This window comes from Betta splendens, chromosome 5 (assembly GCF_900634795.4).
Source record: "Betta splendens chromosome 5, fBetSpl5.4, whole genome shotgun sequence".
NCBI lineage: Eukaryota > Metazoa > Chordata > Actinopteri > Anabantiformes > Osphronemidae > Betta > Betta splendens.
Window position 1 is genome coordinate 5544907 of NC_040885.2, and position 26130 is coordinate 5571036.

Genomic DNA, 26130 nt, shown 5'->3' on the forward strand with positions numbered 1-26130 from the left:
GCTGCCACTCACGCACAGCAAACTGTTTGTGGGCTACTTTGTGAACCATCTTCATCAGGAGACTTCCTGCTGGGACGACAGACAATGTGATGCAGGGTGCGCTGATAGTCTGACAGTCTGACCCCGCACTTGTTTCTGTTACTAGGCCAGAAAATGCCTTTGTATTTAATAATAAAGAGTTTTCCTTTCACTTCAAAATGACTATTTTTTCTCGCAGTTGCCAAGCAGCAGATGTCTTTACTAGAGGTGGGATGGGCCTCACAGCAGGAAGGTTCTGGTTCAACTATTAGCTTGCCCAGTGCCTGTCTGTGAGGTGTTTGCATGTTCTCCCTGGACAAGAAGCTGATTCTATTGTCTGTGCCTGTGATGGACATGTCCAGGTTGAACCTGGCCTCTCACCCCAATGACAACCATATTGAAAATGTCCTGTTAAGTTTTTTGATGTGTTGCTATTGTTGGGTTGGTGGGTTAAATGGGGAAGTTACGTGTAATTGCATGTTTCCATAAAGCTTTGTGTTTAAGCTGGATCCACAGCAGTTGATCCTCACTTGCTTATCCTCAACCACTCCGTCATCATAAGGCTCTGGGTACGATGGAGCCCAGCTGTGGACAATGGAGTCTTCTGCAGGAGGACTCTGAAGTTTAAAGATGTGTTTCCTCTGTAAAATGACCAAATCCAAAGATTTAGATCATGGTCAATTGTGTGGCGCAGACTGTACATCTCAAACCATCCCTCTAAAAAACGGTCCTCATCAGGGCAAACCATTGCTGGAACCAGCAACAAACTCTAAACTTGGTTTTAACCTCATCAAAGCAGAAATCTGAGAGATTACAGGTGTCAGGATTAGCAAAGGGAGCAAACAATGTGAGTGTGAATGCACTAGACACACTCATGTCCCTCTATCAATTCACTGAGACTGAGGTGAGAAGAGCCTCAGAACAGTCAAGAGGCAGAAAGACGACCCAGAATGATAAAGAACGCGCCTCAGTTTCCCCCCATCCTCACCCGGTCCCAGAAGCTCATCCTTCTTTGTCCTGTTGCTGAAATCCATGTTCAGAACATTCTCATGGTTCGGGCTGTTGAAGAAAAAACAGCTCCTGCGTTACACCAAAGGTGATTCCTCCTGCTGCACAGAACTTTAAGACGTGTGCCACAAGGTGTCAGTGCTAAACTGCTGGAGAATAGAACAGGCTGCAGCCACCTGATCCTTAATGTCTGCAACTCAGGATATAACAACTGTATGTCATAACGTTCACAGCTCAACACTTGAGATTTATTATTTTATAGTCTATTTTATGTACTTGATCCAAGCTCACCCACTTCGCAGCCCAGCGCTCCGCCCACTGAGCCGCCGGTTGCTATGGCTCAGGGTGATGGTGCACGCTCAACCAAGAAGGCTCACAGGTGTACCTCCAGATGCAGAATGAAGAACACAAAATGATCCAGAGGCAACTGTGGAGCCACGAAGAGGCAGGCGAGAGTCACTTCCCCATGTTGCCATGGTAACATACCTGCTCCTCACTACAGCATCATCCTTGAACAGAGACAGACGTTGGGGTGATGTGGAAGAAGCACAAGAGACACAGAAAAACCGGAAGAGAGACAGCGGAGGCAAGGCATGAATTTTAACATTTTGTTACAGAAGATGCAGTCTCTCATCATCTCATCAGAATTTAAATCATTTCTAACACTGAGGCAAACGCACACAGCCTGACGGGAAAAACTCACATTCTAAATTTGACAGAACCTACTAAAACTGACAAGTGGATGAAACAGAGGTTACTTCACAAGCCTCAAGACTCACCTGGAATTCCCACCTTTAATGAATGTGACATATGTCACCACAGAAAGACAAACAGTAATATATTGAACGTCTGCCCCAGGTGGTAAAGTATGTTGCTGATCCACTGCATTTATCATAGGGTTATAATCTGTGTAAAGTCAACATCAAGGTTTTATGATTTTAATGAGCACTTTAAATGCTTATGATAATTGTGGGTGATAAAATCTTATCATATAAATAGATAACAACCTACATGCACTAAAAAGCCACTGTTCAGGATCAACTGTATCTCCTCGATATGTGTTTCCAGCAGTTTTATATAAGTGAACCTCTGACGCCATGAAGTGGATTTTAAAGCCTTTGTTTTCACAGAATCACCTTTATCAAGGCCTGGTGGAATCACTGGGCTTTGTTTTGTCATGTTACATGTTAGTAAACAGCAAAAGCTTGATTGAGATGAGGATCTTTTATAGAACTGAGTTTAGATGCACTCTGTTTTTTCATGGTCATGCAGCAAACCACAGGTAGACACTAATCTAACAGCCAAACAACTGATTCATACCCAAAGCATTGAAAGGATCAGCTCCCACACGTGGCCTGGGACACTGTATATATTGTGAAGCAGCAGGTATGACTAATAGAGAAGCGCCTTCCGTGCATGCTAGAGGAACTGGTCTGCTTTGCTGCTTAGAGGCTTGCAGCTGTGTTGCTCTGGATGCATGTGCTGCTGCAGCAGGCTGCCAGGTGAAACAGAAGAAGCCCAGTCTCAGTATCAGCATTAGCACTGTCAATCTGATCAGTTTACTGGGACACGTTCTATTCTGCCGCTGCACATGCTTGAGGCGTGTACACGCTGTGAGGCGGAATTGCAGCGTGGCTTTATGGTCCTGTAGGAGCCTTACTGAATGTTTGCATCCGAGCTAAGGGCCTCTTTTTGTTTTCTTAACACTGAGGCTCTACCGAGCCTGCTAACGGAGGCGGGTAAATGTATTGGTAAGAGGGATTTGAGTGGTAGCCAACGTGTCCTATTAGGAGGCTACTCGTCGTTCAAACCGACCAATGGCAGCGGCGGAGCGCAGCGCTGCTTGTCTGATGTGTACGTTGGGGCGGTGCTTAACGCAGAGGTCCCTCCCCTGAAGGCCGTGGCGTTTGGTTGCACACAGGCTGCAGTTTCAGTTTGTTTTATTCACCATTTTGAGTAGCTGAGGATACAAAAATTAAGAATATTTGCGTTTGGAGGAGAAGTCGCCGCCGTATTTTTTATTTTTACGCCCTAGCTCAGACGGTGGAGTTGTGCGTCAACCTCCCTCCCCTCGGTGTTTTGCAGAGCGGGAATCTATATTTCTTTTCCCCGTGCTTTTTCTTCTCCCTTTTCTTGCAACCTTAACCTCTACAGTATTCCTGCAAAATGTCAAGACCCGTGAGGTAGGTGTCCTAAATGCGTCCTGGGCGCTGCTTAAATTAATAACGACACCGTGTTGGCAGGCTTCGCAGATAACGTGCACGCCTCGACCATGTTGTGTTTTATGAGCTGGGAATTTGTTGATTTCATGAAAAAATAATGGGAGTGTGTGTGCGCGCGCGCGTGTGTCCCCTCTTCTAACATGGATCCCAGCGGCGTGGACCGCTCGCCATGTCTCCCGCCGCCGCGTCGTGTCTAGCACGCTTCTACACGGCTCTATGATGCCCATTGTTGGCTGCTATGTAGGCCAAGCGGAAAACGAGTCAGTGCGAATGAAGCAGCGGCGTTTTACGGCTCACTTCGGCCGGGCCTGCTAACGTTTCCCTCTCCGTGTGAGATATAAATATGGCTACCCATTCATCCAGGCAGCTGCACCGCGCTAATACCCCCCACCGAAGGAGAAGCCGACCGGAGGCGACGGTGGTCGGCCTCGGGATTGGATCTCGTTGCCGCGCAGACCGCGCACGCCGTGCCGGAGGCGCCATTGCGTCGCATTTCATTGCATTTTGAGCTTCACACAATGACAGAAATTGTGTTTTAAGCGAGGGCAACGTGGTCGTTGGGCAGCGGAGCTAAATTTTGTGTGCGGACAGTAAATTAAGCGCTGGTTGATGTCAGAGGAAGGCGGACACAAAGTCACCACACCCCCTCCCGCACGATCCCGGCCGGGACGCCGACACACGAGGCCGTTCGAACTCGCGTTAAACGCCCTTTATCGCCATTTAAAGGCGTTTGTCTTAGCCGACGTAAAGTCCGTCGAACTCTCGCGTTGTTACGTCTTTCGTATATTGATGAAGGTTGCTTTCTGCAATGTTTTCATATCAGACGACTCTGTAGTGACCACATGAAATAGGGTGTGAACAATGTGATCAGACGTCAATGTGTTGATATTGTGAGTGTATTATTGCTGTGGTCCTTCAGGTATGTAGGTCAGAGGTGCGACGCTTTGCATCATCAGCCTCGCTATAACGTCACAGAAGTTATGGACACACAGCAAATCATCTGCCTGTGTCTAAGGTTCAATGCGTCTGATCAGATCTGTCTTGCGCTGCACTGTCAGTATGTGGACCAATGGCAATTAGTAATATTAGATCGATAAATTCCTATGCACGCATTAACATCACCACATTTACTTAAACCAGAGTGGTGCTGTGTCTTTGTTTTCCCCCAAACAGTGCAGTTCTTGGTGTCACTGTTTAATTATCTCTCCACATTCAACAGTAGCTGTTTGTATCATGTTTGGAGCAGCCATTGTGTTATTACAGATTTCAGGCTTTTCAGTCCTAAGCCAAAATCAATCACTTTACTGCTTTTTAGTATTTTAGCTGTTTGCCATTTACTATCATTTTGCTCTGCAAAATCTAAGTAATAAGTTAATAGAACAATCAGCGTCACAGTTAATTGTGTTCACGATTAATAAACAAACTTAGGACCCTGGCAGATGTTTTTAGTAATGCATATTTAGCAACAGAACAACAGTTTGGAGACTGAAGGTTTTATAAAAAGCTTGTGCTATTCATCAGCATTGTGCTAATCACGTAACATTATTTTCTGTGATGTTTCCAAAAGCTTGAATCGGTTGAGCAATCAGGATGTAGAAGTCCCCTGGGCTTGTAAAAATGTGTGGAGATGCACAGCTTCATGTGAGCCATGGTATGAAGAAACAAGGAGCTCAGTATTTGGCCTTGAAGCTGGGAAATTATTGTACTTGTATTATTAAATACCTTAATGTCTAGCAGCTTTTATACTGATTTCATATTTCATTTATCTGTCTTTCATGATGGCATACTTAAATTATGTCAAATTGTCAAACAACAAATGTAAAGAAGCTACTAAGAGTCACTATTTTGTAATGCTTTCAAATATGATGAGTTAATTTAGTGAGTAGCACAAGGCTAATCCGTAGTAGAAAACAATCTAATTAGGTGAAGCTTTAATGGATTCTTATGCTGATATATTACTGTAGAAAATCAGCATCATTAGGAACATGGCATCACAGAACAGACTGCATGTACTTGATGTTTGTGGTTGGCATGCCACATCATGTCACATCATTATATGGGAAAACTGCACACAATACACAAGTTCCTAGAAAGATGTCGTAACAACTTTTATCCGTACGACTCACGCTAGAGTGGAGCTGATTGATTCCTGAGATGCATGTAGAAAGCATGGTGGGCATGTCGCTGGCTATTGCTTCTAATGTCTAAGATGTGTGTGCGCGCGCACACATCTGTTGTTGTAAGCTAAGCAGTTGTAAAGGTTTATGGCACCACTCAAGTTACAGCAGCCACACTGCTCCAATAGTATTTAACGTGCTTAGGATCTACAAACATGCAGTTAATGCGTAATCACAACACAGCAGGGTGTGTATTTAATTAATTTCGTCTTATTTTAAGTTATATTTACTTTGCTGTGGAAGACTTTTATAATGTTTTTGTCTGTGCCGTTCACGCTAACCCACCTAAGATTTTTTCACTCTTTCACTCTTTCTAGAGGCGCTTGTTACCTGAAATACAGCTGCCGTCACCCGAGGCTTCCTTTAGACACTTTACCAAATTAGTTACAGAAACTGTAGAAGGTTCACCAGTGTCCAGTTCAGCGTCGGTCTTTGGCCTCAGTCCACATGATACAACCAAGTCATAATGACATGTTGCTAAATAGCTTGACACAAAAAGCTGTTTTGTCTGTACGGGGCCACGTGGTGGAGTGGTCTGTCCAGGGTCTACCGCGCTGGCTAGGGCTGGCACGCGTTCCTTCCTTATGAGGACAAGCTGAAAGGATGTGTAGACAATGAAGTCACTTTCTTGTTCGTTAAGATATCTAATGCAGTGTGTACCTTGTTTTGTCTTTCTTTAAACAGGAACAGGAAAGTGGTGAACTATTCACAATTCAATGAGTCTGACGATGCAGGTATGAACTTTTAGGTTGGACTATATGTGGTAACAATAGTCCATATGCAATGTGTCTGTTTTCTAAGTAACATTAAATGTTAAATGACAAGGTGTATCATGATGAGTCCATCTTAAAACATTACAGCTCTGGGTTGCTAGCTGTTGTTTAGGGACCCATTAGAGCACAGACCTTTTTCTGCTTAAAGGAAATTTTGTGGGGTAATAGAAATGTGTTTGAATTCACTCATAAAAATACTGAAATTTTTTCTCTGCTCTCTAGATGAGGAGTATGGTGATGACAAGCCCAAGAAGGTGCACACAGCCCCTCGGGAGCCCAAGCACAAGCGCTCAAAGAACTCACAGGATGACAGGTGAGACCTCTGCTATGACTGGCAGTGGTAGACAGCTACCCAAACATATATGTCTCTACTCAGTTATTTAAAACTAGAATAATCATGTTGTCATAAAGACAAATTCAGTCCGGTACCATGTAAATGAAGTGACACTTCGATATATACAGACGTGGACAAAATTGTTGGTACCCTTTGATCAATGAAAGAAAAACTCACAATGGTCACAGAAATAACTTTAATCTGACAAAAGTAATAATAAATAAAAATTCTATAAATGTTAACCAATGAAAGTCAGACATTGTTGTTCAACCATGCTTCAACAGAATTATCTTAAAAAATAAACTCATGAAACAGGCATGGACAAAAATGATGGTACCCCTAGAAAACACTGAAAAAAATGTGACCAAAGGGACATGTTAATTCAAGGTGTGTCCACTAATTAGCATCACAGGTGTGTACAACCTTGTAATCAGTTAGTGGGCCTATATATATGGCTCCAGGTAGTCACTGTGTTGTTTGGTGATATGGTGTGTACCACACTCAACATGGACCAGAGGAAGCAAAGGAAAGAGTTGTTTCAAGAGATCAGAAAGAAAATTATAGACAAGCATGTTAAAGGTAGAATTAAAATAATTAAGGCTAGGTCTTTACTCTGAGTGCTAAGACCGTGTTGTTGCATTTATACATTTATAGAATTTTTATTTATTATTACTTTTGTCAGATTAAAGTTATTTCTGTGACCATTGTGGGTTTTTCTTTCATTGATCGAAGGGTACCAACAATTTTGTCCACGTCTGTAGTTTCCAAAGAGGAGCCGGTTAGACTGTTTGAGAGATGGTGAAAATGGGGTTTGATGGTTTGGACTGGAGACAGCCAGGTAAGCTGTAGCAGTGTGTCAGCACAGCGGGGATGGTGGGTGAGCCAGAGGAGAGAGAGACACTCAGCTGGAGAAGATTGTGGGGGAGGGAGACAAGCTGCATTTGATTCACCATGGGAGGGACTTGTGTCGTGCTGCCTCTTCAAGGGAGTGAGGATGCCAAAAACCAGCATCGCATAGCAGCTTATAAAGTACATCAAAACCAGTAAATGACCTATGATGCCTCATTTTCTTTATTTCTCTCTTTATTCTTTAAGTGTGCCTTAGGACCTCAAAGGGCCATTAAACGGACTTTATTGTCTATGCTCGAAACTTAACAGCTTGTACAAAGTGTCATCTGGGCCTGTCTAAATGCAGAGGTGTTTGCACTCTTTCAAATGGCCACAGAAAATGTGTGACAACAACTGAGAGAAGTAATAAATAGTAAAAGCCAGACTCAGGGTGTTAGCAGCTAACAGCCATGTCTTAGCTACAGCTGCACTTCAACACAGATTTGTAGGCATGATTTTTATGATGTTTCTTGGTAAAAAAAAAAAAAAAAAGTCAATGGTGCTAGTGTAATCTTGTCTTACCATCACATGCACGTGTGAGGGTCATGTGGTTTAAACCCTGTAAATTTCATTTACTTTAAACAATTTACAACCAAGGTATTTTACATTGTAAGGTTTAAGTCCTTACAAAGGAACTAATGCAACTATATATAAAATAGCAACAAAGGCCACTGAGCAGCACTAGACAAAGTGGAAAGAACGCCCAGCAGAACCAGGCTCAGGGGGGACTAGTCGGGGTGAGAAAACCAACGAGAAAAGCAGAGGGAGAAGTACTACTAAAGGGGGAAAGTCATTCTCACTGTATCTTCCTTTTTGTTTTGTTTTTTCTTCCAGTGAGGACTCTGACGACAAGCTCTCTAAATCCAAAAACGATTCCGCAGGTAAGTCCCTCGGTTCTCTGATTTCGGTGAGAGGCCTGGCACCAGCTGGAATGTGATGACTGGAGACTGAATGCTGGAGAGTTGGCCCTCTGTGACCTTTTTATCACTGTTCCAGATGATTTTGGCAGTGATGAAGAAGACAACGATTTTGGAGAGGAAGAGGATGAAGACGGAGGAAGCGATTATGAAGAAAAAAGAGGGAAAAAGGGAAAGAAAGCCAAGGTGGAGAAACCAGCCAAAAGGGGGCCGAAGAGAAAACGAGCTGCAGGTAATGACTCGTCTCTGTCGTTCTACACACTGACCGGACCTAATTTTATTTAAACAATGTAAATGAAGCCAACATTGTGAACCATCAAGCAGTTCCAGAGTTTTAAAATCATTAGATCAAGAGACAGCACACAGACTCACAAGCTGTGTAAGGGTCACTTTCTTATTAAGAGCGACATGCAGACTATAATACCTCCATGTTGAGATGTTGTTGTTGGTCGGTCATTAATAGATTACTGGATTAACCCCGAGGTGAAAAGCTAGTGGGTAGGATTTTTAATGTGCCTTGTTCTGCTGCAGTACCTTATTACGCCACTAGGTGGGTGTATTACTGTTTAATGAAATGGCCAAGTGTGTAATGGCTGCACAGGTTAAAACAAAGAATTGACAAGGCAGCATGTCGAGTGACGACTATATGCTCATCGCGTGCAGACAGGTTATTAACACTGCAGCTGAAAACTGTTCCCTGTCAGACATCAGCAGAAGCAGATTGTGTCTGAGCATCAGATGCTGATCAGGGGAAAAAGGTGTTATCACCAAACAAAAAAACTGGATCAGTAACACCCCAACTCTGAGGTTAGACATGTTTGCTAAAATTTTAGCTATGGTCTATACAGAATGTAATGCAATGCTAATGTAATGTTGTCATTATATATACTAATTTACTGAAGTGGTTATAAATGAGGTAAATGGCTTTCTGTGGATTGTTATTTTGAGGAGGTTGCCTACACGTGGACCTGTATCTCTGTACTGTGTGTTTAAATCTCATGTGGTGACTTGTACACTTTGTTTATTGGACTGTAAGGAACTAATATGAGGGGCCTACCTGGGCTTGGTTACAGCTGCATGACAGTTGGTCTTCATAGGAGAGGGCTTTACTTGTCATGTATTGATATTTTATGTGTCCATATCCTCTTTTTTTGCGGTAGTTAGAAGGAATGCATTTACTTTAGTCTGTTCTCTGCTGCCAGATGTTATTGAAACCGTGATTCATTCAGAGACTCCAGGATGTTTTGGCAGGTCACACATTGATTCAGTTGTCATCCTGTTTTATTATCTAATAAAAAACACTGTTAAAGTTGATGTTAGTACATTAACGTGTTACCACCAGTGTTGTTGGTGAGATGGTTTCAGATATATTCAGACTTCACATCTTGAAGTGATTTATTGGTTAGCGGTAGTTTTGAATCATTAAAACTGTGCCTGAGTTGGAGCAGCCTTTAAAAGGAAAAAGTTAACTTCTGAACATCAACCAGAGGATTGTAGCTACAACAGCTGCTACCAGCATCAACAGCATTAACAACCATTTAATCTATATCAGTCTATGCAGTTCTGTTGGTTTGTCATGGTTAGAGGAGCTGCCTGTGAAGGTGTGGAACTCCTCAGTCTGAACGGCTTCAGTGATACATTTTACAAGCTGTTTGCCTGAAATACAAGGACAGAGCTTCATTGGCTTGGTAGTTTTGCAGCTAGTTGGTACAAATGGTTGTGGAGCGTCAAACCAACAGCTGTAACTTGATGAAACCTTTACTTGTCATGTGATGAATCACTGCTGAGCGCTATGTGTCTTGTTGCGTAGATGACAGTGATGACGAGAGGGAGGTGAGTCGAAAGCGTACAGTGCGCCAGGCAGCCTCCAAGGCTGTGTCCAAACAGAGGGAGATCCTCCTGGGAGATGGAGGCAGCGAGGACGAGGAGCAGGAAGACCCGGAGGAATCCTACATGGACCGTACGTACAGATGCTTTTACCTGCTCTGGCGAATATAAGCACAGAACCGCGAGACACCAAGCCACCCAACGGTGTGTTTGGACCTGCCTCCTTCCGTGAGGCTGCGTCCTCAAGAATTCTTAGGCTCTCTTTTTGTTTGTGCAGCTGACGAGTCTGGCAGCGACGAAGACTTCATGGTGGAGGACGATGATGACAGTGACTACGGTCAATCCAAGAAGAGGGGAAGCAAGAAGGTGATTCGACGGGGGCGGCCGGAGAAGAAAGAGAAGAAAAGCCCCAAGCCCAGACTAAAGGCCACAGGTGAGGCTGCTCATTGTTGGTGCCTCCTCTATCTGTTTGGGGCATCTGGTAAATTTAAGGATGCTCAACGGCATAAAAGTAAAGTAGAATAAACCGGTCTGACTTGATTTTAATCTGTGTCTCCACCCACCCACTAGTGACCCCCAGCCCAATGAAGGGAAAGGGCAAGGGGCGCCCCAGCACCAAGGCTTTGGAGAAGAGCTCACCCAAAGAGGAGGAGGAGGATGAGGAGGACCCAGAGAGCCCCCTGGAGGAGGAAGAGGAGGAGGTAGAGAAGAAAGAGACCTCCCCTGCCCCCAAAACGACAAAGGAGGCTGCTGGAGGAGAGGAGGAAGAGGAGGAGGAGGAGGAGGAAGACGGCTCAGAAGAGGAGGCACCGTCTGGAGAAGACTAGAAGATGGAACCAGTTTGACGACCATCGTCCATGTCTGTCTCTCTCTCTCTCTCTCGTTCTCTCTCCACTGATTTTGTTTTGTTGCTTTGCATTTAGAGTTTGTTTTTTTTTCTGTTCCCCTTGGCAGCCTGGCTCAATGGTTTGTACTCTGCATGCTTTCTCCTCTTTTGCGCCCCCTTCCAACTACGACTAATACACGCAGTCAAGCACATTCAGAGTTAGTTTTTCTTGCAACACGCTTTCTCCCCTGTCAACGCGTGCAGACCTTTTCATGGAGCTTAGCGTTGGTGGGCCAACCACTTGTTGACTTTTTCCTGCCTTGGGGTTTTCTGTGCGCGGACATTGCTGTTCCTGGCTCGCCAGCATCGGTAGCTAGTGCTGTGCTTAAAAAATGACATTAGGTCAAGACACTGATGCTTTAACCCTTGTTCTGGTTCTCTGTGCTTTTAACCAGGAGCCTATTTTAACAGTGCTGCATTAGTTTCCATAGTGTGTTTTTTACCTTTCAAACTGTTTCTGGCCATTGAAGAAACTTCTTCCTGGTGTTTAGGTTCACCGGCTTCATTCAGACTCAGTGCCCTGAACATTTGTGTAGCTGTGTGTGTGGGGGAGGAGGAGAAGCATTATTTGATGAGTGTTTCATTTGTAGTAGCTGCTTCATAGATCCAACAATTAGAGGTGTGGCGGAGCGGTGTGTTCGCTGACACTACCATCATGTCTGGAGCCAGCATGTGTTCGTTTGACATTTGTGTGCTTGTGGGGCTTTCCTTTCCTCAGCCTGTGTGAAGACGGTTCTGTTGTATGTTGGGCTACATACTGTAGACGCCCCATCCCCTTTGCATGGATACAGCATCTTTTAAGTGTTCAAGCCCTTGTGCCAGGCACCCAGAAATCTTTTTATTTTTAAGAAATGCAAAAAGTTTTTTTTTTTTCCAGAGTTAAAGAAATGAATGTTTTTTCTCCTGTTGGTTCATTGTTCTAATTCTCTATTCAGATTTTTTTTGTAATGTTTGTTTTTTAAGAAAAGAAATAAAAATGTATCTTGATTTTAAAGAAAAACGTTGACCCTATCCAATCTGTTCTGCTCAGTGGTTGGACCAGCCGTCCCTCCGTCATTTACTGCTGTCCTTTCGTTTTCCCAGTCACATCTGCTTGATGGTTACTGTGTGTATCCGTGTTCATTTGTTTCTTGGAGCTCTTCGTTTCCCACGTTCGCATCTCGCAAGCAGACACATCTAAATTTCTCTGCTACTGAGGCTCTGCAGTAGCGAGCCGCTTGGTGTGTATCCGGCATTCATTTGTCTGTTAATGCCTTAATTTTCAGTAGGTTTTCTGTAGTGGCTATGAGATCACTGGAGCCCTGAGAATGTAATTTGTCCTCATGTTTTTGGTCTGTGCTACAATCGACAAACTAAGTTTCGAACCAACCCAAAACGTGTGCGATCAGCAGGCCATCCAAAGCCATAAACAATCTCCAAACTAGTGACTCGGAGATCAGGTGCAGCACTTGTTAGATTGTCCTTTTTTCAGAGGAGTAGTATTTGATGTCAAAGTTTAAAAAAGAAAGTTAACGTATTGTAATCTTGGGAAGAAAACTCCATTTATTAGATTTATTAGATTAGATGCTAATCAGGAGGAATTCATTCAGATTCGTCCCAAGGCTGCAATAGAAACCAGTCCTGATTGTGAACAGGACAGAACCTAGTGGTGGTTCTGAAGCACATCAATTGTTTTACAATGTAATTATTGCAGGTTATTGTGTTTTTCTACATTCAGGTTTTCAATTGGAACCTAATCCTCAAAGTCCTTTTAATACAATTGGATACAATGAGAGACTAAAGTTTGTTTCTACTGATGTGCAGCTGTTCCAGCTCTGTCGCAGTAGTTCTCAGCGCTGAGGGCTTGAGTGAGGTTCCTGCCCATCATCCCACAGGAGGCACATGGCATAAGGCTGTGAATTTCTCCACTTGCATCTATTCTGAGGTTTCTGTTGTATTGTTTTGATGTTTCTTTTCTATCTACCTTAGTTGTACTGGCAATGTAAATGTAAGCCGAGATGTGATTCCTACAGGAGACCAAGTGAAGAAGCTTTTGTCAGCAGCGAGGCAAAGGAACGCTGAACTCTTGAATCTTTTTGCATGTTGTGGAAAAAGTGCGAAGCGATGATGATGCTGGTATTGGAAATATTGTGGTCTTACAAAAACAAGTATTAACGACAATGTTGATAATGTTTTGATTTCCCAGCTTCTAATAAAGGCAACCTACTTTTTATATGGATTTAACTACTTGTTTTGTGACGTTGCGCTCTGTGGTGCACGGGTGGCAGTGGAGGAGCCCATGGAATTACTGTGGGTTTTTACCATTCACTAGTGTTTAATCCAGATTTTACCAGGCTGTGTTGAATATGACCCATCTAATCCAATCCTCGTTAGCTGTGCAGTAGATGAAATGACTTAATTTCATCCTAATTAACATATTGATTAAGATCATTCCTCCTGGTTAATGTGAGCTTCATGCCACATGTAGATAAATAAGGTGGTTTTACTGTGAACAGGTGGACAGAACTGTCAGAATCAGTTGGGTTCAGTCAAAGGAGGCACAGAGTGACTCTAAACGCTGTGGTGCATTTTTTGCAGGAGAATCTATTTAACTTCAGAATAAATCCAGAATGTAGGAACCAAAAATGCTTAAATTAATTTGAAGGTAAATTTGAATTTAAAACGCTTTAGAATGAGGAGAGGCGACGTGTGTGTCCCCATAGAATACACAGAGCAGCTCAGACGACCAGAACACTGTCCAGACACCAGGTGACCGACGGTAACGCTTCTGTAGTGTTCACCACCAATAGCTTGGTCCCAGCAGAGTGGATAGACCTGTGTCCGTCTCCATGGTGATGGCCCACAGCCAGAGCCGTGGTACCCAGCAGGTAACACAAGGAGCCTGTGTCTACTGGTTCAGGACACTGGATTCTCACGCTGACCTCCAGAGCTCAGTTGGCGTCATTCTGCTGCCAGAGTCTGAGGGCTGCACCTCAGGGCAGCTCCTCCAAAAACAGCAAACACACAAAGTGTACCGTTGTGTTTGTGGAACTAACGGTTATTTGTCTTAGAGCTTATAGCTGGACGTTGTGCTAAAATATGTAAGAACTGCCTCTGACCTGCTCCACACATCCCTTTGTTACTTGTATACTCACATATACCTACAAATATTATTAACAATATGCCAACAAGCCTTTTTTATGCCATGTGACCTGGTGAATGGATACTACTGGTTTCATCAGTATTTACAGGCTTCACCTCTAAATACTGTATTTGTCCTTTTATAATAGATGTTATTGCACCCACATCGTTTTTACTTCTTTAAAAGTAAACCATGTGTTTGCAGAATATGCAGTCTTAAAGTTACCTTGTCTTTAAAAAACAATTCTTACATTATTACGATTCTTCATAAAATCTATGACTATAACTCCATGTTTCTCTTCGGGAGAGAGAAGTTTATGAAGTGGCTTTTATTTAAAACCCTGTTGTTCACAGCCGATATATGCTTTATTATTATGTACAGTGCCACACTGTGCCAGGAGCATTAGGCCTTTGCTAAGAGGGACCTCCAACTTAGTGCAGCTTGTTTCTATGTATGTGCTTACAGATGTTAGTTATGCTAGTTCTTGCTCACACTCACTTTCTCCAACAGGACAGAAATATATTTTACTAATATCTGTGACAAATTCTGACTTTGTAATAATAATTATTAGTTAGTTTCCGACTTTAAACTGCCAAAGTATAATGTATTGTATGTTATGCATGACAAATATTGGTTTATTTGTCTGTTGATCTCTCATAAAGGCAATGAACAGGCTTGACTCCAGGCTCCCACCGCCCTGGTCAAACACAGGTTTAATTACTGCTCATTAAGTCCTCTTGGCTTTCAGAAAATGAATTATTCAAGGTCCAATAAACTTGGATGAGCTATGTCCTGCTCCGCTGTGCTGCGCTCCACACAGGCCTTCAGGTATTTACCCTTAAATATATTAATGTATTATTTATGACGTATAAAGATACAGGACGTACTAATCAAACTGAAATTGATAAAAGCCTCAGTATTATTTTTTTATTTACTTTATTTTAATTACAAGTCAAATTAGAGTGAACCATGGAAAAGTTAAAGTATTGCATTAATCTTTAAAATGTCTTTTGTTCCATATTTATGAGCACTCTTTATTGGAACCCAACTCACTAATCCTCCCTTCAGGCTCCAGGCTTCAGGTTGCGTTGTCTCTGTCAACACACATAATTCTGCATCTTGACAAGTCAGAGAATAAGACTCTTTTCTCCTCCTCTTAAATACTAAACACACAATAAACGCTCAAAAAAGAGCGTTTATTGTGTGTTTAGTTTATTGTGTGTTTAGCTCAGCTTCACCTCAGCTCAGAGACAAATCCTGTGTTCCTGTCAGTTGTCACCATTTGGCCCAACGACCATCAACAGACTTTGGATCAGTGCTTTACATTTCACATCAGTCTCTGTCTGTATGTCCTCAGGTAACATATACATGCGTTCTCCAGGTGACTGTGGTGACGGGTCAGACACACCCCGTCCATTTACATAAGACATGGAGATTTGCTGGATGCGTGGCCTCCAGGTCTGCTCCAGCCAATCAGGATGCGAGTTAACACACATTCTCTTGCACTGCACCTTGAAGGCTGTCTGCAGCAGAACCAGCAGCTTAGAGCACTGTAAGACGGGAGACAGTGACGGACGCAAACCAACGAGATGTTCCAGTAGGTAGGACTTTATCTAATACACACAGTGTAGCTCAGATCAGTCGGTCACTCAGGGGGGGCTTCACAACAGTAATATTTGAACTTTATACTAACAATTGAACTTTATCAATCCAACATTGTGGCAATTATCTTCTGCATTGTAGCCCATCTCCTGTGGGAGCAATAGGCAGCAATGGAGCGAAGTGGTGCCGGTGGAGCTAGTGTGAAGTGTCAGAAGCGGAACTTGTGCGATGTGTTAAATATGGGGAAGATTCATCAATACTAAGGGATTTGAAAGGACTGGTTTAAAGATCATTCAGGGCCTGAAGTCCTGCTGTAATTCCAGTTGTTAAACTGTGCTAGCGTGGATGCGCCAGGAAATCCTCCTCCGGTTGTGTTGACTGACACAGTGTGTAAGAGTTCAGATGGAGCAAACAAAACATCTTTCAGGATCAACCAGTAGGACAGAATAGGACAATAGGAGGAAGGAGGTCCAACAGCTCTGTCAGGTACTGTTTGGACCTGACCTGCCTGGCTTTGTCTCTATTGTCATCAGAATCATCAGTCACCAGGATTCATTCCTGCACACGCCAGCGTTGAGCTTTAAAGGTGAGTATCACAACTGCTGTGTGAGCAGTGAGTGAAATCTGTTTCCATTAAGGGTAACAAGCTTCGGAGGCGCTAGGAAGTAGCTGAGCATAGTGTGGATGAGAAGAACAGTTACTCTACAACATGACTCCGCTCATTCAGGGTTTGGTCACTGCACTGAACAGCTAAGGCTCTTAGATGACGCGGCCAAGATGATGCTGAACAAACCTTTTTACAGCTGGAGAGTTGACCTGCTCAATAAACCAACGCTAGAAGCCAAAGCAGTGGAAATGATTTTAAGAGGCAGAAACCCAGAGGAGCCGACGTCCATCACAGCTGATTCCTGCTGCCTGTCCTTCCACGTTATCACATGACTGCAGGTGTAGGAGCCCAGGAGTGTGTTTCATTATGCAAATACTGTGCAGTGCGTATAGCAGTAATATCCAGTGTAAATGAGGACAGAGGCCTCCACTGGTTCCACTGGTTCCTCTGGTTCTACTGGTTCCACTGGTCCATCATGTCAGGTGGGCATTTTGGACCAAACACATATCAGATGCAGTCATTAACATCTTTGCTTATGGATCCTCATGACAAACTACACAGGCCATGATGCACTAAAGCAACAGGGTGGTGTGTGTGTGTGTGTGTGTACGTGTGTGTGTGTGTGTGTGTGTGTGTGTGTGTGTGTGTGTGTGTGTGTGTGTGTGTGTGTGTGTGTGTGTGTGTGTGTGTGTGTGTGTGTGTGTGTGTGTGTGTGTGTGTGTGTGCGTGCGTGTGTGTGTGTGTGTGTTTAATTAACGCCTGGCTGTGAAGGAGAAGCCATGCTCTACTTTATTATCATTACCAACCAGAGGGACCTGATGCAGCTTCTTTAGACGCTTTACACGTCTCGTCCACTAAATAACTCTGATCTGATCCAGTCAAGCATTAAATGCTCAGAAAAAACCCAGTCCATAATTTCAATGCCTTGGAAATGCTTTAAGATCCACATGCTGTTTTCATCCCCAGCCTTGAGATAAGCAGCTGACAGTTATACATTACTGCTTTCAATGTGCTTGTTTCTGGTCTCAGGTCGTGCTTCTTCTCTGGGGACTTTATTTCTACGCATGATGAGACCCCTGCTGTCTGATGAAGATGTCCAGCCAACCCCTATCCCTGCAGAAAGACACTGAATGATGACAGCAATCTAAATTAGAGGAAATAAAGACGGGAGAAGCCTTTTGTTGCCAGCTGGTTTTAAGCTGCTGCGTTTCCACCTCAGGACTGCGCAGAGTCAACAGCAAACGTGCTGTTACGTCTCTGCCTGGACACAAAGTTACCAACATTACACAGTAAAGATGACAGATCTTTTGCACGGCAGCATGTGGAAGTTTCTGCTGGTGAACACGTTACCGTGTGGACTGGAGGCGTGCATGTCCGCGGTGACCGTCTACATCCCCCCTCTGCTGCTGCAGGCCGGCATGGAGAAGCGCTACATGACTATGGTGCTTGGTGAGTCCTAGAGACACGTAGAAACAACATCTTATGCAGAGCTTCAAACAGCCGTTCATGGTGTAGGTGCAGTGAGTATGATAAGCCCAATAAGTGTGAACCAAACCAGCAAAGGGACCTGTAAAGTCTCACATGCATAAGCAGCTCTCACTCTGCTGGTTCTCACCCAAGGAACCATTCTTCACCACCTGTCTTCCAGCGTTGGCTCCAGTTCTGGGCATGATCTTCATACCCATGATCGGATCAGCCAGTGATTCACACCAAAGCCGCTTCGGTCGACGGCGCCCCTTCATCTGGATGCTGAGCCTGGGGATCTTGTTAGGCCTGCAAATCATGCCCCAGGCCCGACGCCTGGCTGTGCTGATGTCCCCACAACACCATCACTGGCTGGAAGCTGCCATGCAGGCTACAGCTGTGAGCCTGCTGAACTTCTGTGGGCAGGTGAGTTTCATGGATGGATGGATGGATGGATGGATGGATGATGGATGATGGATGGATGATGGATGATGGATGGATGGATGGATGGATGGATGGATGGATGGATGGATGAATGGATGATGGATGGATGATGGATGGATGGATGGATGGATGGATGGATGGATGGATGGATGGATGGATGGATGGATGGATGGATGGATGGATGATGGATGGATGGATGGATGGATGGATGGATGGATGGATGGATGGATGGTGGTGGGGCAGTGGGTAGCACTGTTGCTTCACAGCAAGAAGGTTATGGGTTTGATTCCCGCGGTGGCCTGGGTGCCTTTCTCTGGGGAGTTTGCAAGTTCTCCCTGTGTTGGGTTCTCTCTGGGTTCTCCAGCTTCCATGGGCCAAGAACATGCAGTTAGGTTAATTGGCTACTGTACATTGTCTGTAGGTGTGAATGGTGAATGGCCCCCCTGTAGTGGCAGAAAATGGATGGATGTGTCTTTAACTAATTGTGCCCAATAAATAATATTTGACGTTTTAATTTGAATCTAGGAGGAACCACAATTATACAACTGGTTGAATTAAAGCACCAACACTACTCAACAAACTCTCCATCTCTGCTGCAGTTATAAAGAAAAATGACATGTCAGCCAGCGGCTAACAGCTGCTAACACTCATAGTAGCTGCACAGACAGGACCGAGAATGAGGAGCTGGTTGGGTTCACCCCCTCCAAAGCCTCACTAGTTTTGCAGCATCACTCATTTTACATTCATAAACCAACCAAACACTCATGTGTTTTCACTGTACATTGGTTTCATTTCTCGACCAGTCGTGTATTATAAATGTTTAGCTTGTGGCGCTAACAGGTGCTCTGCTTCCTCAGGCCTGCCTCACGCTGCTGGTGGCCCTGCTGTCTGACCTGTTCCCTGAGCAAGAGGAGAACAGCAGGGCGTTCTCGGTGTATTCCATGATGGTCAGCCTGGGGGGCTGCCTGGGGTAAGACCCCTGCATCCGTGGCCACATTAGGCTTCATCCAATATTCACTGTGCACCACTTTCACAAAACGCTGAGAGGTGCCGGCCACAGGTTCTGTCGTGTGTTACTGTACATACTGTGTGTGTGTGTGTGTGTGTGTGTGTGGGGGGGGGGGGGGGGGGGGGGGGGGGGGCGCTGTGGTGCCTTCTGGATCAAAATTAGACAGTAGCAGGTCATTCAGTGTTTATTTTTGGCGTCATGTTCTGAGGTAAATCCTAACATGCCAGGACAATTCTGTAATTATTCATCACTGAACAAACAGGACTGAAGCCTGTGTTGTGTGACGTTGTGACGCTTTCAGCTGCCATTTGACATCTTGCTGTGGGTCCACATTACGCTTTATTGTCCAGCTTCATCCATCTGCTTAGTTACATGTAAAGAACAAAGAATTTAGTGATAAGTAGCTGTCTGCAGCGTCTGCTTCAACGGGGGCATTAACATCTCAGCACACTTTCCACCATTTGGCTCCACTGGGAGAATATCCAGCTCTGACCCTGACCCCTGGCCACAGTGTTAAGACGTGGGTTACATGTGTGTTTACGTGTGTGAACCCAGGTTCTTGCTTCCTGCCGTGGACTGGAGAAACATACCCGTGGCCGCGTACCTGGGAGGGCAGGAGGCCTTCATCTACGCCCTGCTCACCGTCATCTTCCTCAGCTGCCTCCTCACCACTGCCTTCATCCCAGAGGAAGCAGGAGCCGCGGGGGGGCGGGAGGCTGCTGTTGACAGGCGTCTAAAGAGCGGCAGCAGCGGATGCTGCCCTCACTGGCTCCAGCTGCAGCCTCGGAGCGTCTGGGTCGCGCTGAACCAGTGTGTGTCGGCGTTGAGGTCCACGGTGTCCCGTGTATATGCAGCATGTGTGCAAGTGCCCACGGTCATGTGGAGGCTGTTTGTGGCAGATTTGTGCAACTGGATGGCGCTGATGAGCGTCATATTCTTCTTTGCTGACTTTATGGGGGAGGGACTGTACCAGGGTGTGCCGAGCGCAGAGCCGGAGTCCGAGGAAAGGAAGCAGTTTGATGAAGGTAGGGTAAGTGCTGCTTTGGCTCTGTCCCCTCCACATTACTGCAGTGCACCACATGCTGGTGACTCATGCGTGTTCTTCCTTCCAGGGGTGCGTATGGGCAGCTTGACCCTCTTCCTGCAGTTTATGGTGTCGGTGCTGTGCTCCGTGCTGATGGACGGCCTGGTTGCTCGTCTGGGGCCCAGGGTGGTGTTTTTCAGCAGCGGAGCTCTGCTGGTGGTCACCACTGCAGTTATGACTGTCTCTCACAGCGTGGTGACGGTCACCGTCATGGCAGCTTTGACAGGATACACAGTTTGCGTGCTTCACGTCCTGCCCTACACACTCCTGTGTCAGTATCACTCCAACAAACAGGTAAGTCGTACCAGCACCAAACCACACACCTTTGATGAGTGCATCCATCCATCCATCCATCCATCCATCCATCCATCCATCCATCCATCCATCCATCCATCCATCCATCCATCCATCCATCCATCCATCCATCCATCCATCCATCCATCCATTTTCATCCGCTTATCCGGGGCCGGGTTGCGGGGCAGCAGTCTGAGCAGAGAGTTTCAGACTTCCCTCTCACTGGACACTTCCTCCAGCTCTTCCAGTGGGACCCCAAGGTTCCCAGGCCACAGAGACGTATTCTCTCCAGTGTGTCCTGGGTCTTCCTCTGGGCCTCCTACCGGTGGGACATGCCCGGAACACCTCCCCAGGGAGGCGTCCAGGAGGCATCCAAACCAGATGCCCGAGCCTCCTCAACTGGCTCCTCTCGAAGTGGAGGAGCAGCGACTCAACTCCAAGCTCCTCCAGGGTAATAGAGCTCCTCACCTTATCTCTAAGGGAGCGCCCAGCCACCCTGTGGAAGAAGCTCTTGTCTTTTCGGTCATGATACTCCATGGTACTCCACACTACCGTAACGACCCGAAGACACTGGGAAGCAACCCTCTCATCTACCCGGGAAAACTCGGACACATGACGGCTGAGCTGTGGAGCTATGAGCAAGCCCACACCGGCCCACCACCTCTCACCACGGGCAACTCCCGAGAGTCCAGCCCTTCTGACAGAGTTTGGTTCCAGAGCCCTGGCTGTGCATGGAGGTGAGCCCAACTATTTCTAGTTGGTACCGCTCAACCTCCTGCACAAGCTCAGGCTCCTTTCCACTCAGTGACGTGACATTGCATGTCCCAATAGCCTGATTGGTTGTGCAGAGATTGTGTCGCCGAGGCTCCCGCCTTGGAATGCTGCCCATTATGCTTTGCACCGGCCTCCTATGGGTCCACCTGTGGGTGGTGGGTCCACATGAGGCGCTCACATAGGGTGGAGGCTGTCCTTTTTTTGCACAGTTCATAGGGGATGTTGTTAAGTGGTCTTTGTCCGGGTCGTCACCTAGGACTGAGTTGGACCTCACACACACGCAAAAAAAAAACCCAAAACAAACAAATACTGAAACCCATTACAGAACAAAAACATGGCAGGTATCATTTCTGGCTGTTTTTTGTCTGGGAATCTTTAAGTTTTACTATGTGATGTTATGTTTATCATATTTCACATAGAGAAAGGCCTGTGTGACAGGGAGGAGGAGAATGATGTTAAAATCCTACAGTAGGTGGTTGCTGCCCTTGTTAGGTCGGGGTAATTGTGGATAAGTACAGATGGATGTGAAGAGTCCAGGAAGAGCGAACCTCAGTCCAGAAGACTAGTACGAGACACAGTTCAACAATTAAAGTACATACAAAATCCTTAATCCAGAACTGAGTGAGTGAACAGAGGCATTGATCATCACAATCATGCACATAGGCTTGAAGAAGTAAGCTCAGCTCATGAGAACCTCTGGGCAGTAAGTCTTCAGCGAAAGCACAGAGCTGAATTGAGAGAATAAACAAAGAGACTCAAAGCAAGCATGAAACAAAATGAAAACTAACCTTTCAAAATAAAAGAACAAACTAAAGTAAAGCTGCCCACACTTGCACTTAAACTGTGCATCCCAGGTTCCACAACAACCTGGGATTTAAAGTCCTACATTTCTGATGTTGGATCATAAATGCATGAGAGAAATAATAATAATAATAATTATTATTATTAATAATTATTATTATTATTATTAATAATAATAAGCCAGTGTTAGCATTTTGTCTTTCTTTTCTTCAGTCAAAGCACAGCCACACGGAGCCGTGGCCGTACGATGAGCTGCCTTACAGCCTTGACGATGCTAATTTCTCACCCTTCTCTCCTTCAGGTGTATTTCACTACATCCAACTCCATATCTTATTTGCTGAGGCACAACAGCAAGCCAGAGGCAGCCAGGGCTCATTCCGCCGGCCACTCGGAGGGCGAGAAGCCGTCCGAGGACGTCCCTGACGGAGCGCCCCACGTGTCGCTGCTTGTGGCTGCAGCCGACGGCCAGAGAGGCATGTGCTATGACATGGCCATACTGGAGAGCGCCTACCTGATCTCAGAGGTAATTATGAAGCTGGTCCTGATCCAAATGCACGAGGAATCAACCGCATGACATGTTATATGGAAGAAGGGCTGTTTGCAGTGACTGGTTTATTGCTGTACACATGCATCCATAGATCTGACAGTTCCAGCTTTACTTCACACTTAAAAGAGATAAAGTCCATCGCTGAACTGAGGAGGATGTCAGGTTTTTGTCTGTAGTTATGTCACAGATTGTGTCAGAACAACGGGCAGGTGACTGTGACGTATCGCAGCTGTACCTCTGTCTGGGTGTTGGAGCAGTTACAATAAAACCTGCGTGGCCTCTACTAATACTTAGTAGGCTCTTACTGTATAAGCCGGCGTCTGTAACAGTAGTGATTGTCTTAAAGCTCCTAGTTATACCCACCCATAGTTTTCCTTGGTTCCTGGACTGGATTCAAGCCGCTGTGCACAGCTGCATGGTACGTGTGTGTAAGCATGTGTATGTGTGACAGGAGGGAGGCAGCTCTCACTGTGCTGCCTGATGCCCCAGGTGACACCGAGGGAAAAGGGAGGAACTCAACCATCAGCCTGCAGTTGTTCTCCTCATTCTACTTCCACACCCATGCTTGTCACTCCCTGCTGTTGCTGGGGTGTGGGGCTGTGGGTCCAGAGGCCGCGCAGGTCCTGCCTTCTGCATGTCACACTGTCTGGAAGGTCTCCCTCCAGCTCTGCTTCATCAGTGCGAGCGCCGCACTCCCAGGTTCCCCTCAGGATGCAGGAGGATGCCGCTTGTGGGATCCTTGCAGGCCGTGGCTGTGCAGACTGGATCCCAGGGACTAGTCCTCCCATTGGAGGGTGTGTTGGCATCGGTTCTGAGCCAGTGTTGAATCATCAGCAGCCTGATGTTTTCTCTGCCTGGGGGTTGGATGTGGTGTGGCCTTGGCTGAGCACAATCATCATCGTCCTCTGATAGTGACAAAATCACTATCACCAGTCCCCACACACTCACTCAACTTATCCAATCCCCACGAACCCCAAACCATGACCTTGTTCCTGTGTGGGAACTGACACAGCTGTCATCGGTTTGTTCACACGTGCTTCAGGGTTTGATCTGATCTTAGGTCTGAGTTAAACCTGGACATCTTGGTTCATTTCAGGTCCACCGGTTGCATGTAGAGCCGCAGTGATGTTCAGATGTTTGGGGCTGTATTGCATAAGTGTGTTTCAGGTGTTGCGTTTATACTGTATAACCGATCATGATCACACATTTCAAGTGGATTTCTGTGTCTCCCACAGGTGCTGCCTGCTTTGTGCCTGGGCTCAGTGGTCCAGCTGGCCAACAGTGTGAGGGCTTACATGGCCTCCGCCTGCTGCTTCAGTGTTCTGGCATTTCTCTTCTCCACCAGAATCATCTACAGTCACACTGACTTAAACCGCTGAGCCCGTCTACCCACGAAGCAGCGTGAATGCAGATGATTCCAGCACGTTAGCACGGTGGCAGTGCGTCCTGAGCCATGTGGTCTGAAGGAGGAACCGCCTTCTTCAGGGGGTCTGCATTTTCACATACTGCTCATAAGAGCAGTATGTGAAAATGCTTATTGAAGAAATAGACACCATGTCAAATGAGCATACATTCACCTCAGTCAGAGCAATTTATTGCAGTTTATTTATAGTAGGCAGTGTGATCCTGGTTTCCTACAGTATATAGTGGCGGGGAGCAATATCCTGCTGTGTACTGTTGCTAGGAAACCACACAGGAATCGTGACAGGCTCTGTTTGGCTTCTGCAGGATCACTTACACTGGGAGACTGTAATTAAGCAAAGCTAAAACACTAAGAAGAAGATATTTTTAAAATAAAAATTCTGTCAGATGTTTGTTGATTGTAGGTGAATGGTTCCACTGTGATTCAGTGTCCTGTACAGCATTTTTAAACAAGCTCTACTCCACCATTGTTCAACCGCTGGCATCAATTTGAATTAATTCGGTTTCTCCTGCATCGTCTACATCTGTGTTCTCCAGGCAACGCTCTGTGCTCTGTGTTCTCCTCTGTGTCCGTCCCAACGTGTCTGTATAGTGTCACATCTCAGGCAGGACTGCGTATTTTACAGGGACTAGGCCTCCACTGTGCCACTAAACTAGTTGTTATGCAACGTACACTTTAATCTTTCATGAAGGAATAAAATGGCAACCTGTGCAATATTTATACAGACACGTAAACAGTGAAAGAGCAATAAGAATAGCATCAGGAAAGCCTTGTAACATGCATTGTCTCATTCACTGCTTGAACCATGTTCCACCTGTGTTGCTGTGGTGATTGAGCACTGGGAGTCTGCCAGCTTGTGCCTGTTGAACCACCAGGGGGCCGCTTTGCACCACAGCAGCATGTCAAGCACCAGACCACAGCAGCTTTGGACACCTCAAAGCTCACCATGAACGCTGTGTAAACAACAGTGGGACACACCAAGAAGTTTGTTGTACTGATATGGAAGAACCAGGGCATGATTTATTACAGCACTGATCTTTCACTGCAGCCTTTTTAAGTTTTCTTAATGTATGTTGAGTTTAAGGCTGTGTTGGCGTTGCCTTGATGTTTTTCTCTGTACTGAACTAAGCATTGTCCTGCAACTGGAAGGTTTTTCTTCTCACTAATATTCTGGCATCACTTGATTGAATGTACTTGAGCCTAAAAGCTCTAGTCTGACCTGCAGCAGACCTAAGCCTGAGGTTAAACTACCTAAAATAGAAGTTGCCCCTTCTTCATGTGCCATTTATCTTATATTATGTGCCAAAAAATCAAGTGTAATTGAAATGTAGTTGAAATACATCAATAAAAGAAATGAGGAACCTGTTTGTAACTTTACGTCTACCTGCTGTCTTCTAAGCAGTTTACAGAGTTTATTGCTCACTAGCAGCTTCCAGGTGTCAGCTTCCAGCAGCTTCTTACATTTAATGCAAATATCGAATTATGTGAATCTTTGATCTTTAAATACTAGATATGGCGACTTTCCTTTCTGGTAAAGTAAATAGTACAAATTAAAAGGTAAAAACAACATGAATGTTTAGTAGCTGGGGGAACGTCAGCTTTTGTACAGACTTCCTTTGAGGAAGAAGCACTTGTTGAGAAAACACGAAGAGACGCTGGTAGCAACCGTCCAGATGCACAGGTTTACATGTGAGGATGTGCACCTAACTGTGGCTGAGGAGGTGCGGTGCTGGAGCTGCAGGCCTCCAGGAAGCAGGACCAGGGGGCGTGGGGTCGCTCTGCCTCCAAGGTCAGTGACTGCCGTCATTATCCTGTCGACCCCCGCTGTGATCGTCTTCAGCAGCTCACACCGTGTCCTCGTCTACACATGGCAGTCAAAATTTATGGAGACGCAGCCAATCAGCGCGCTC

General features: G+C 45.4%; 2 protein-coding genes across 3 annotated transcripts; both read left to right on the forward strand.

Annotated features, from left to right (window-relative positions):
* The first annotated feature begins 2909 nt into the window (after positions 1-2909).
* On the forward strand, positions 2910-13262 carry nucks1a (nuclear casein kinase and cyclin-dependent kinase substrate 1a). The gene is made up of 8 exons (XM_029151267.3): positions 2910-3209; positions 6110-6159; positions 6421-6511; positions 8255-8301; positions 8417-8569; positions 10148-10297; positions 10442-10597; positions 10735-13262. Exons 1-8 carry the CDS (start codon positions 3193-3195, stop codon positions 10989-10991), a joined length of 921 nt encoding a protein of 306 aa, XP_029007100.1. The 5' UTR covers positions 2910-3192; the 3' UTR covers positions 10992-13262.
* Positions 13263-17622: 4360 nt separating this feature from the next.
* Positions 17623-25592, forward strand: LOC114855250 (solute carrier family 45 member 3). Of its 2 annotated transcripts, XM_029150244.3 has the most exons (7): positions 17623-17829; positions 18029-18270; positions 19146-19258; positions 19853-20322; positions 20410-20675; positions 22552-22773; positions 24033-25592. In XM_029150244.3, exons 1-7 carry the CDS (start codon positions 17676-17678, stop codon positions 24174-24176), a joined length of 1611 nt encoding a protein of 536 aa, XP_029006077.1. In that variant the 5' UTR covers positions 17623-17675; the 3' UTR covers positions 24177-25592. The 2 variants fall into 2 exon arrangements, with proteins under 2 accessions (XP_029006077.1, XP_055364823.1); XM_055508848.1 differs by lacking the exon at positions 24033-25592 and having other exon boundaries at positions 20410-22694.
* Positions 25593-26130: the final 538 nt, after the last annotated feature.